The sequence below is a fragment of the Diabrotica virgifera genome, chromosome 6, assembly GCF_917563875.1.
Source record: "Diabrotica virgifera virgifera chromosome 6, PGI_DIABVI_V3a".
NCBI classification, from domain to species: Eukaryota; Metazoa; Arthropoda; class Insecta; order Coleoptera; family Chrysomelidae; genus Diabrotica; species Diabrotica virgifera.
In genome coordinates, this window is record NC_065448.1 from 237,197,357 (window position 1) to 237,210,140 (window position 12,784).

The 12,784-nt window shown below is 34.8% G+C and overlaps 3 protein-coding genes across 3 annotated transcripts in view; 1 reads left to right on the plus strand and 2 right to left on the minus strand.

Annotated features, from left to right (window-relative positions):
- The window catches only part of LOC126886330 (zinc finger protein 665-like), a 368,013-nt gene that overhangs the window by 353,230 nt on the left and 1,999 nt on the right, over positions 1-12,784 (minus strand). The window lies entirely within an intron of this gene.
- Positions 1,394-8,168, plus strand: LOC126887360 (putative nuclease HARBI1). Its single transcript, XM_050654819.1, has 4 exons — positions 1,394-1,819; positions 1,982-2,268; positions 2,327-2,524; positions 7,676-8,168. Exons 1-4 carry the CDS (start codon positions 1,449-1,451, stop codon positions 8,059-8,061), a joined length of 1,242 nt encoding a protein of 413 aa, XP_050510776.1. The 5' UTR covers positions 1,394-1,448; the 3' UTR covers positions 8,062-8,168.
- LOC126887365 (uncharacterized) lies at positions 8,255-12,287 on the minus strand. Its single transcript, XM_050654824.1, has 3 exons — positions 11,520-12,287; positions 11,146-11,368; positions 8,255-8,862 (listed from the first exon to the last, which is right to left on the minus strand). Exons 1-3 carry the CDS (start codon positions 11,682-11,684, stop codon positions 8,579-8,581), a joined length of 672 nt encoding a protein of 223 aa, XP_050510781.1. The 5' UTR covers positions 11,685-12,287; the 3' UTR covers positions 8,255-8,578.

Sequence of the window (12,784 nt, forward strand, 5' to 3'; positions counted from 1 at the left end):
TACTCAGAATATGATAGAAATTGTGTACTGCAGTATTTATGTCATTTAAATTTAAATACTTGTGCCAATTGATAGGTCCCAAATAATTCTGTAAGCTAATGTAATCAGCGTTTCTGAAATCATAGTAAAATTCTTGGCACAGTAAATTATTTGTAATGTCCGATATAGGTAAATCAAAGGAGTATGGTTTGTGATGGGTAGATTCAGAAAAAATAGGATCTATTGCAGATGAAACTAGAATACTATCCACATTCGAAAATAGTAGATCTAAAAACTTATTATTAGAGTTAGGAATAGTAATATGTTGTTTAAAATCAAGAAAAGCATAACATTGTGCTACACTAGAAATGTTTTCATTCATCTGAGATGGTGATATATTATTTAAATCGGGAGTTATGTTAGGCAAGTTAAAATCACCAAAAATATAAAAGCTGCACTTATTATACTGAATTCTCAAATCTTCAATCGTTTCAACATGTGATAGATAGCAATTATTTGGACTGTTAGGAGGAATATACACACAAATAATATGCAATACAATGGCCTGGATAGGTTAAAACTGCATTTCTTTAAGAACAAAGGAGGTATACCGTCAGTGCCTGGGCCTTTATTGATATCAAGAGAAGAGAGCTTGGTGTATATTTCTGATATTAAAATTTTATGATTAGTGATATGAGTATTGGATGAAGATAGTTCTTGATTGGGCATATTGAGATTACTCTGAGAATAAACTGTGGAAAAATAATCAGCAAACAAATTTGCAATATCTTTGCTTGAGCTACAATATTTGTCGAGATATTTAAGTCCATTAGGAAAAGCACTATTTTTTCTTTTATTATTAACAAAAGATCAGAATTTCTTGATATTTGAAGATATAACTGTTTCAATAGACTGAACATATTGTGAGTAGCATTCCCGAGTCAGATCCTTGTACAATTGTCTAACCCTAGAAAACTCCCAATAGTCATTCAAAGAACCAGTTGACTTATATTTTTTGTGTAATTTTTTCTTTAAAATGATAAAAAATTTTAGATCCTGAGAGAACCATATTGGGAATTTTCTGGCTGAAAATTTTCTGGCATTATTTACACCTCAAGAACAAACTTGATAGTGTTCAACATAATTTTCTTAGATATATTGGGTTCAAAAAACACATCAATTATAATTATACAGATATGGAACGATTTTTGAATATCTCTTCTCTGGATGTCCGTAGGAAGCGTAAAGATCTTACAGTATTGTTTAATATTATCAATGGCATATACTACTGCCCTGAACTCCTTGCTAAAATATTGTTGTTTATTCCACCACGATCAACAAGACAAATTCAAACCTTTCATATTTCTTTTCATAGATATAATTACTCATATTTTACTTTTGTTCCTAGAACACTAATGCCCGGTTGCACCAACATATCTTAAGCCTAAGACGTAACTTAAGCTCAGCTTATGAAATATACGCGTTGCACCATGAGTCCTCGTTATTCTCAGCTTAAGTTGCCGTATGAGTTTGACATACAAACTAGCCTCAAAAAATTGACAATTGTGTGTATGGTTGAATGTTGTGTTGTGAAATACAGATACAGATTTATATTAAAAATGGATATTAATTTTGTGGATTTGATAGAACATATCGACATTGTAGACGAAGAACAGTACGTGCCACTATTTGCGCTTATCCCTCGCAAGGTATTTGTTCGTAAAAATCCCTTTGATAAATACGGGGATGCCGAATTTTTTGTACGATTTCGACTAACAAAAGAATGTGTCCTGCATATTTTGGAAATAGTGGAACCAGAATTAGAATATATGCATAATTTGTAAGTAGAATAGCTTTATTTATTATAAATAAATAATAAAAATTAATAAAATAAAAACAAACAATGATATCAAGTAGAAGTGCAAAAGTGAGTTTGCTTTGATTTATAAACTTTCACCACTATTTAGAACACTGTTATTGTACTTATATTTACTAATTACAGGAATAATTCCCTAAGTCCAATCAATCAACTCTTGGTAACTTTGAGGATGTATGCCACAGGATCACATTTGGTCACAATAGGCGATTTTATAGAAGCTGACAAATCGACTATGTCTAGGATTGTGAAGAAAGTTACAGGATGTTTGGCATCTTTACGGCCTAATTATATTAAAATGCCACAAACCGAACCAACCATAAATCAAAGACAACAGGAATTTTATGAAATTGCACGATTTCCTAGAGTCATTGGGGCGATTGATGGTTGTCATGTGAAAATAAATCATCCAGGTAAATATTCATAAATTCATCTACATACATACATAAATTTCAAAAGATGTTTTTGTAGGTGGAGAAGATGGCGAAATCTATAGAAATAGGAAATCATATTTTTCTATAAATGTTCAAGCAGTAGTCAGTGCAAATTTTTTATTTCAAGATATAGTAGCGAGATGGCCAGGTTCTGCCCATGATTCTACGATTTTCAATAATAGCAGAGTGAAACAGAGATTTGAAGAAGGAGAATTTGGCAACGGCATCTTGTTAGGTCCCTATACTTTTAATCTAATTTATTTTGATACATTTTAAATCGTACAAAATCGTACAAACATAAACACACAAAAAATATTATGGGCCAAAATATGTTCACAGCATCTTACCATCAGGCTTTTTACTGAGGTCTATCCAACAAATCCCACTTTTATGTAAAGTAGGATAGGAACTCTGTTTCTAAAAAAATAAATATGGCTTATATTTTTCTTCTTTACGTGCCATCTCTGTGACGAAGATTGGCAATCATCATTGCTATTCTAACGTTTGATACTACTTTTGAAAGAGTTCAATTGAGCTGCATCCAAACCATTCTCTGAGATTTCTCAGCCAGGATATTTTTCTTCTACCTGTGCTACACCTTCCTTGAATCTATCCCTGCATTATCAATTTTAGGAGTTTATATCTGTCACCACGTGTTATATGACCCAAGTATTGCAGTTTCCTTATTTTGATGAAATCCAGTATCTCCCTGCTGTTCTCTATTCTTCTTAGTACTTCTTTATTGGTTACTCTGTCTTCCCAGGAGATTTTCAGCATTCTTCAATATGTCTCTACATTTCAAATGCTTCCAATCTATTGAGACATTCTTTAAAGAGTCCATGTCTCCACACCATACAAAAGAACAGAAAGGACAGAAAATACATAACATTTAAGTACTGGTTTCCTAAGATTTAGGCTGAGGTCTCTAATACATAAAGTTTGTTTCATAATATTGAATGCACTTCTAGCCTTTTATATTCTACATAATTCTGATGTCTTTGTTATAATCGTTTGTTTCGTTAAAGTATCCCTAAATAGTTATAATTCTGAACTCGTTCTATTGTAATTTTATATATATAATATATAATGTTCTTGAACTCCTAAGTGGAGCATAGAGCTTCAGTGAAAACGCGCCATCGGGTTCTATTTTGCGCTAGGGCCTTCACCTCATTCCAAGACTTTCCTTGACTTCTTATCTCGTCCATGATGGATCTTCTCCAAGTTTGTGCTGGGCGACCTCTTTTTCTCTTTCCTTGGGGATTCCACTCTAGGGCATTTTTTGCAATACTGGAACTATCTTTTCGGAGTGTGTGACCTATCCACCCCCACTTTCTGTATTTTATTTCATTTTCTACCCTCTTTTGTTGGGTCAGGTGTAGCAGATCTTCGTTTCTGATGGTGTTTGGCCAGAAAATACGAACAATTCTTCGTAGACATTTGTTAACAAAGACCTGCAATTTGTCTGTAAGGTATTTTGTCACTTTCCAGGTTTCACATCCATAGAGTAGAACAGACATAACATTTGACTGGAATATTCGGATCTTTGTCCTTGTAGTATATTCTCCAGACCTCCAAACAGGGTTAAGCATGCTGAAAGCTTGTTGAGCTTTTCGTATCCTCATACGAATATCGTCTTCTGTACCTCCGCTCTCTGTTATGACACTTCCAAGGTACGTGAAGTTCTCCACATTTTCAATCTGCTTGTTGTCGATATTAAATAGCGTGTTGTTCCTTGCATTTATTCTCATCGACTTGGTTTTACCAATATTGATTTTTAAACCTATTTTATTGGCCTCAGTGGATAGTGTTTCCAATTGGTCGGCCACATCCTGGAACCTTTGTCCTAACAGGCAGATATCGTCGGCGTATTCCAGATCACTTAGGCGTGTGGTTAACGTCCATTGTATCCCTTTTGTGTCGAAGTCTAGTTTGGAGAGAACATAGTCCAGAGCTATGTTAAACAGAAACGGAGAAAGCACACATCCCTGTCTGACTCCAGTAAGTACGTCAAATTCGTTACTGTTGACCCCATTGTGTGTCACGCTGCACGTCGCCTCAGTGTACAGTGACTTTATAATGGAAATTATTTTATAGGGAATGTTTCTTAGCTCTAAAATTTTCCATATAGCAGCATGAGACAGGCTGTCAAAGGCACGTTCGAAATCGACAAAGACCATGTATAGAGGTGTGTTCCATTCAACCGATTGTTCCATTATTACCCTCACTGTATTAATGTGATCTATGCAGGAAGATTCTGGTCTAAAACCTGCTTGATTCGCTCGAAATTCAACCTTGTTTGTTAATCTTTTATGTATGATGATCGTAAAAATTTTATTTATGACGGTAAGCAAGGTTATTCCTCTCCAATTTTTGCGCAGTGTGAGGTTGCCCTTTTTTGGAAGCTTAATTTTTTTTTTTTTTTTTTTTTAACATCCCATTTATTTACAATCTGTAATAATGATTACAATAAGTAAATTGTTTAACAATTAAAAGAGACTTGCAGGAGACTGTCCAGTGACAATAACCTATAAAATCATAATTTTAGTACTTAACAAAATTATTTGTGACTAATAAATAAAACCCTATAAATAAAACTCTATAATAAATAAAATATTTTTGAAAATTTAAAATTTAAAATCTTGTTCGTAGATCGCTTGGAGTGTGGCGCTTTAGCCTTCTGTTTGCCTGGGGTCTCATTAGGTTCTTCGCTAGCCTGTTGGGGTGGTTTTGTAGTCGGATGTCGTATTTTTGGGCGTAACTGGCAATTTCTTCTTTGACAGTCTTCATTTGGAGATCACGATTGATGTGTTCATTGGGCATGTACCACGGTGCATTTGTGATAATGCGCAAGGTTTTCGATTGGAATCTCTCCAGGATGTCGATATTGGATCTCGACGCAGATCCCCACAGTTGGATACCATAGCTCCATATTGGCTTAATCACTGCCTTGTATACTAAAATTTTATTGTACAAACTCAGTTGTGACCTTTTTCCTATCAGCCAGTACATTTTATTGAGTTTCAGACCCAACTGTTTTCTTTTCGTGAATATGTGTTTCTTCCACGTTAATCTGCGGTCCAAGTGCATACCTAGGTATTTTACGTCATCCTTTTGTTGTAGTACTTGATTATTTATTGAGACGGTTGGGCACGTATCTTTTCGATTAGTGAACGTTATATGTACTGACTTGCTTTCGTTTACTTTAATTCGCCATGTTTGTAACCAGATATTTATACTGTCGAGATTTGTCTGGAGCAGTTGCGAGGCGATGTACGGGTTTGAGTGAGCTGCAATGATTGCTGTGTCATCTGCATATGTGGCTGTGATGATGTTTTGGCTTGTAGGAAGATCTGCTGTGTAGAGTAGGTAGAGAACTGGTCCAAGGACACTACCCTGAGGTACTCCAGCGTTGATTGGATATAAGTTGGAAGCTTAATAATATTACCTTTTTTCCAGCCCGCTGGAATGCGGTTTGTTTCCCACACCTCTCGGATTATGGGGAGCAAAAGTTCAGCGGTTAGATGCGGGTCAGTTTTAAGTAGTTCGGCAGCAATGTTATCGATTCCCGGGGACCTGTTATTTCTCAGAGATTTGATAGCTGTTATTATCTCCATTTTGGAAGGGGACTCGCAAGATATATGCAAGTCTACATTCTGCGGGTTTTCGACAATTTCATCCGCGTTATCCCTGGGCGTGCGTAGCATCTCCTGAAAGTGCTCGTTCCATCTCTCTACTTGATCATCCGTTGTAGTAAGTAATTCACCTGTCTTGGATCTTACAATGTTCGAACAGTTGGGCCCATTTTTTGTTAATCGTCTGGTAATTTGGTACAGCTCTCTAGTCCTGTTGTGTTGTGCAGCTGTTTCTGCTTGTTTTGCCAGTTCTTCAGCCCACCTTCTTTTGTCTCTTCTTGCATTCCTTTTAACTGCTTTATTTAGTGTTTCATATTCTTGTTGTCGGTTCGTTCTTCCTTCTACAGTTCTTGCTTGCAAGATATCTTTTTTTCGTTGTTTTCTTTCCTCGATAAGATTCCAAGTTTCATCTGATATCCATTCCTTTCTATCTTTCTCTTTTTTACCCAGTTTGTCTTCAGCTATTTCTGTCAGAACATTTGCCAAATCTTCCCAGCTATTTACTTCACGTTCTCTTGTTTTTACTTGAAGCTCCTCCCTAAACATGTGTTTTCCTGGAAGAGTTTTTAATTTGTTCAGGTTATATGTGGGTCTGTTGGTGTTTCTTGTGATTTTGTTTTTGTTTTTTGCCATCTTGATTTTAATGGTACCAATTAACAGCTGGTGGTCACTTGCGATGTCTGCTCCTCTTTTATTTCGTACATCAAGAAGAGATGATCTCCATCTTTTTGATATGGCGATGTGATCTATTTGGTTTTCTCTGGTATGACCAGGGGCAGTCCATGTTACCTTGTGAATATTTTTATGTGGGAAGATGGTTCCACCAATAACTAAACGGTGATTGGAGCAAAAATTTGTAAAGCGCTCTCCATTTTCATTCATCACTCCCAGGCCATGTTTGCCCATTACGGTTTCTAAATTAATATTATCTTCTCCAACTTTGGCGTTCATATCGCCCATCACTATTAGGATATCGCCTTTGTTTACTTGTTGGGTTGTTTGTTCTAGTTGTTCGTAGAAAATGTCTTTATCTTCGAGGAGAGATGTGTTCGTAGGAGCATAGCACTGAATAACTGTTATCTTACGGTATCTGGTATAAAATCTGACAGTCATAATTCTGTCATTAATGGGTTTCCATGAGATAAGGCTTTTTTTGGCTTGTTTACTGAGTAGAAGACCCACTCCGCTCTCGTGACTTCCATTTTCTTTACCACTATATAATAGAAGTTCTCCTGTTTGGGTATGGTGTTCACCATTGCCCAACCATCTTACTTCCGATAGACCAACAAAGCTTAATTTATATCTGTTTAATTCTTTTACTGCTTGAGCCAGTTTAGAAATCTCATACAGTGTTTTTACATTCCAGCAACCAAATCGTGTCCGTGTTTTCGGTGATGCCAAAGTCGTCAACATTTGATCCGTCCGGTTTGTTTCTACCAAAGTTTCAGTAATAATATAAAATTTAAGATGGGTAGGTTATTGGCCTTCCGCACCCGAGTCTGGTGCCGGGGCTGCCGACTATAGCTTCCAGACAAGCCTGAGGGGGTAGCCTCATAATTGTAATTTTATAGCTAAGTGAAAATTTTTATTAATGTAAAAAATGAATAACCATTTTCAATTGTTTTCCCATTGTTTTCATTCTGGTGGGATATGTTATATGCCATTAGAGTGAAAACTTAGTCTTTTATTAATGTGTTCTTGTAAATAATATAGTCCACAAGTTGATAAATTGACTATGTTGCTTTCTATTTTAGGAGATAGTGGATATATGGTGCACAATTATCTATTGACTCCTTTCCTAAATCCAAGTACCGAAGGCGAAAGGCAGTACAACATCAGCCTAGTTCAAAGCAGAGTAAAGGTGGAAAACACATTTGGTATTTGGAAGAGGAGGTTTCCTATTTTGGCATATGGTTGTCGTTTACAACTTGAAACAACATTAAATATTATTGTTGCAACTGCAGTATTGCATAATATTGCACAATTAAATGGGGAGCCTGAACCGCCTCTTGATAATGTTAATGCAGAAGAGTTTGAAGATTTAGTACAAAATGGGAATATACCTGCAGCACCAGCCCCTAATAATGTTATTAGGGATTTTCGCAGGGAACTTGTAGACAATTATTTTACTAGAATCTAAAAATAGATAAGACTTAAATTTATTGTTACTACTACATGGTAGGGAATCCTAGTTTTAAGTTTAATTTATGTATATATTTTGTAATAAAATTTAATGATTTTTTTATTTTCACCTGTCTCTGCTACCCTCTAGAATACTTGATCTGTTTTTTGTCTACACAGTCTACAAATTTAACTAAATCAAACAAGGAGAGTTACTACTTAAGAATATAATTCAACAATATTCAAATTCAGAAACAAAAACGATGATATCATTTGATGACAAGAAAACTCATTAAATACATTTAAATAATAAATCAAATAATTTTTGTTGCAATGTTTTGCAAGAAAAGGTTACCAACCACCATAATCACCATATTTATAATAAGTATAGAAAACCCATAATTTAATGTAGATTGGTTGACTAAGGTAGTCAGTGATCTTTTCCAGAAAAAGGTACAAGAAACAGTTTTTTTTTGTTATGACACGGCATTTAAAAAATATACTAATTTAAATTAGAAAATGAACATAAAAAAATCTTAAGACACTCCTAATCCTAATTCTTTTTTGATGAGTTGTCTTTCTAATCTGAACATTTTTTCTTTATGTTCATATTCTAGTTGAAATAGTTTATTTTTATTTGACATTTCTTGGCTCAGCATTTCAGCCTGTATTTGTAACACTTCTAGTTTAGCGTCTTCTACAGCAGAATTCCTTTTGACTGGCCTCCTCTTTTGTGCCCACTGCCGTTTTGCCAATCTGTCTTGAATATTACGGTCTTCTGCATTGTTGTCTGCTACATCTTCATATGTGTTGGTAGAAGCTGAAATTTTTTTACATTACTGTATTATACTATGTATTTTTAACATGATTTCATAATTACTTCTAAATACTATATTACTCCATTACATTACATTAAAAAAAAGGCAAACCGACAACACTACAATGAGTTCCGTCTGATAAGGCTTATGAGTCATGCAGTAAGACACGACCTACTACTAGAACGTTTGCAAGAAGTCGGTTTAGATGGAAAAGACATCAATTTACTAAAAAACTTGTATTTAAAACCAAAACGCCAGAGTTAGGATCGAAGGTTCCACATCCGCAGAAGTAGAAATTAGGAGGGGAGTTTAATAAGGATAAGTTCTGTCGCCTCTGCTGTTTAATCTTTACTCCGAGTTTCTATTTAAAGAGGCACTGGAAGACTCCAAGGATGGAGTCAAGGTGAATGGCGTAAATATCAACAGCATCAGATACACCGATGATATTGTGTTGATTGCGGATTCCGACTTGGGTTTACAACGACTCATCGACAAGACCAACTCGATCTGTGAGCAATTTGGTATGAAAATAAACATTAAAAAAACCAAAGTGATGTCAATCCGAAAAAACCAAAACGTATCTCAACCTTGCACAATAAATGGGCACATTTTAGAACAAGTCAATATAGTCCTGTCGCCAGTGGGGGTACAACGGCCTCCTTAATTCAGATGGACTTACCCAAGTTTTTCTTATGTATTTTGACCCGTAGAACACGAATTTTTTGGGTAACAGTCGATCCGGATGTCGATAAGATTGTTATAAACAAAGAACTTGAGGAATCACATCACAGCGATTTTTCGCAAAACAAAACATTTTTTTGTATTGTTTGGGTCATTCTAACCAAAACATGTTTTTACAAGTTCTTTCGTAGGATGCATAGTTTTCGACATAAACGCGGTTGAACTTTAAAAAAATCGAAAAGTTGCAATTTTTGAACCCTAATAACTTTTGATTGAAAAATAAAATAGCAATTCTGCTTACCGCATTTGAAAGTTCAAGTCAAATTCTATCGGTTTTGATTACTTTCAATGCTAAAAATTAATTTTTTTATTGTTAAACAAAGCTATAAACACATAGTGATTGAATGATGTTTTCAATGCATTTATTATTTGAAATCGAACGAGTAGGCGCGCATACATACAATTTCTACGTAGATTACGTACATTAAAACGCATGCATTGGGCACGGGAAACACTATGTGTTTATAGCTTTGTTTAACAAATAAAAACTTAATTTTTAGCAATGCAAATAATCAAAACCGATAGAATTTGACTTAAACTTTCAAATGCAGTAAGCAGCATTGCTATTTTATTTTTTAATCAAAAGTTATGCGGGTTCAAAAATTGCACTTTTTCGATTTTTTGAAAGTTTACCCGCGTTTATCTCGAAAACTATGCATCCTATGAAAGAACTTGTAAGACCATTTTTTGCTGAGAATCACCCAAAAAATACAAAAAAATTTTTTGTTTTGCGAAAAATCGCTGTTATGTGATTCCTCAAGTTCTTTGTTTATAACAATCTTATCGACATCCGGATCGACTGTTACCCAAAAAATTCGTGTTCTACGGGTCAAAATACATAAAAAAAACTTGGGTCAGTCCATCTGAATTAAGGAGGCCGTTGCACCCCCCCTGGCGACAGGACTAATAGATTTAAGTACTTGGGATGATGGATCGATAGCAGCCTAAATCCTGATCTAGAAATAAGATCGAGAATAGAACAGGCCAGAAAATCTTACGAAAAAAATCAAAAAACTGCTTTGTGATTCTCGAATAAAACTCGAAATTCGACTACGTTTGTCCAAATGCTACGTCTGGTCGACTTTTCTCCATGCAGTTGAGACATGGACCCTTAAAACATCAACCGTAAATAAGTTGGTGGTCTTTGAAATGTGAGTCTATCGGAGAATCCTCAAAATTTCATGGACATCGCATACCTCAAACGAAGAAATGCTGCATAGAATAGGCAAGGCACGAGAACTTTTCAACCCAGTAAAAGTTAAAAAAACATCATACCCAGGCGACATACTAAGTATGTACCAATATGCTCAACTTATAGTGAAAGGAAAGATCGAGGGAAGGAAAGGACTAGGAAGGGAAAGACTATCGTGGCTCAGAAACATCCGAAAATGGACAGGGCTAAATTTTGAACATCTAATAAGAACAACTGAAGACAGAGAAGAGTTTGAAATTGTAGTAGCCAACCTCCATTGAGTAGACGGTACTTTAAGAAGAAGATTACATTATTTTTTATTATATTATTCTATCATATAAACTGTACATACGTTGGGACAAAGCGTCGCAATCGTTCATATTGTCGAGACCAGATATTGTCTTGGTATTTACCACTTCTAAGATCATTGCTTCGTCCTTAAATTTTGTCTCTGGAGGTCCTCCGCCCGTCTTATATAGTTGCCGTCGTGATTCTGCAGCCTTTTTTCTTAGGTCCTGCTTAATATTAGACCACTGCTTTCTTAAGGAAGATTCATCTCGGTGAACATGATTCATCTAAAAATACATTACGATACAATTCCGCTAGGTATAATATCAAAATGAGTTTACAGGAATTACTATCTACTAAGTTGTTTGTTATCAACATTTCTTAAGTAAACACACTTATTACATACCAAAAATCATAATATATTATAATAAAACTTACCTCGTTAAACTGAATTGCGATACGATTCCAAGCTTCATCCTTTTCCGTATTGCTCACAGCATTAGTGGTTTTATTTTCAACGGCGTCTTTGTTTGCGTGTACAAGCTGAGTAAGTAAATTTTTTTCGTCAGGAGTATAATTTATTCTCTTCGCCTTTTTGTCCATTTTTAAAATATAATTAATTGAATATTTTAAAATGACACCGAACGAAATCTAAAACTTCACTCAATAATTGACAAGTTATATGGTTACCATGTGGATTGCATCGTAAATTGATAAGAATCGGTTAATATGGTGCAACGTGTAAGTGAGACTTAAGACGGCCCTATATATAAGCTGAGCTGGGCTAAGCTGAGCTTAAGATATGTTGGTGCAACCAGGCATAAGACTTGCTAACTCCCTAGGTGACCTTTTACTTTTTGGTAACTCTGTTGATGTTTTTAAGAACCATTTAACCAAATTAAATATTTAGCAATGCCATAACCTTGTTATTTGTTAGTAATTAATGTTTTGTAATTATTTTACTTTGTCATGTCTTTTTAAATGTTTTGTACTCTCTCATTTTATTCTTATATATTCAACACTGTAATTATCAATATCTTATTAATGTATTGCCGAATTGGGCTTGCCCATATAAATAAATAAATAAATAAATAAAACTTCTTCAATGGTACAAATTTATCTATAGCTATAAAAATAATTTCATAAAATATACTTAACTAAGGGCCGGTTGTTCGAACGCTAATCAACAATGATCACTATCAAATATTTAATTACTGTCACCAAAACTGTCAATGTCAACTTTTATTGGGTTGCTGAAAACATAATTGATTATAATTATGAGATTAGTTAATCAATTAACATAACAATTATTAACATAATTGATTAATAAATCTTATAATTGTAATAAATTATGTTTTCAGCAATCCAAACAAAGTTGACATTGACAGTTGGTGACAGTAATTAAATATTTGATAATGATCATTGCTGATTAGCGTTCGAACAACTGGCCCTTAGTCTCGAGATTCGCGTTAATACACAAAATGTTCCAATTAAACTGTTCTAGGATAAGGAAATATTCTGATAGTTTGCAGACCTGAAATCTCTATAGTAACCATCAAACTCGAGTCCAGGTTCATCATAAGTCAGGTTACATTTAATGGTAATTGAGAGTGGTGGATGAACAACTGGAGGAACCAGAAAAAAGTCCGCTAGTTTCTGCTAGGTGGTCATTTGTCAAGAAAAGATCTAAGAGACTTTTGTGT

Excerpts from the sequence above, each read along its gene's own strand:
- LOC126887360 (XM_050654819.1), top strand. The coding sequence starts at position 1,449 with ATGAAATATACGCGTTGCACCATGAGTCCTCGTTATTCTCAGCTTAAG. Across the intron at positions 1,820-1,981 it reads TTAGAATATATGCATAATTT|GAATAATTCCCTAAGTCCAA; the intron begins GTAAGTAGAATA and ends TACTAATTACAG. Across the intron at positions 2,525-7,675 it reads TGGCAACGGCATCTTGTTAG|GAGATAGTGGATATATGGTG; the intron begins GTCCCTATACTT and ends TTTCTATTTTAG.
- LOC126887365 (XM_050654824.1), bottom strand. The coding sequence starts at position 11,684 with ATGGACAAAAAGGCGAAGAGAATAAATTATACTCCTGACGAAAAAAAT. Across the intron at positions 11,369-11,519 it reads TCGCAATTCAGTTTAACGAG|ATGAATCATGTTCACCGAGA; the intron begins GTAAGTTTTATT and ends ATGTATTTTTAG. Across the intron at positions 8,863-11,145 it reads TTGCGACGCTTTGTCCCAAC|CTTCTACCAACACATATGAA; the intron begins GTATGTACAGTT and ends AAAAAATTTCAG.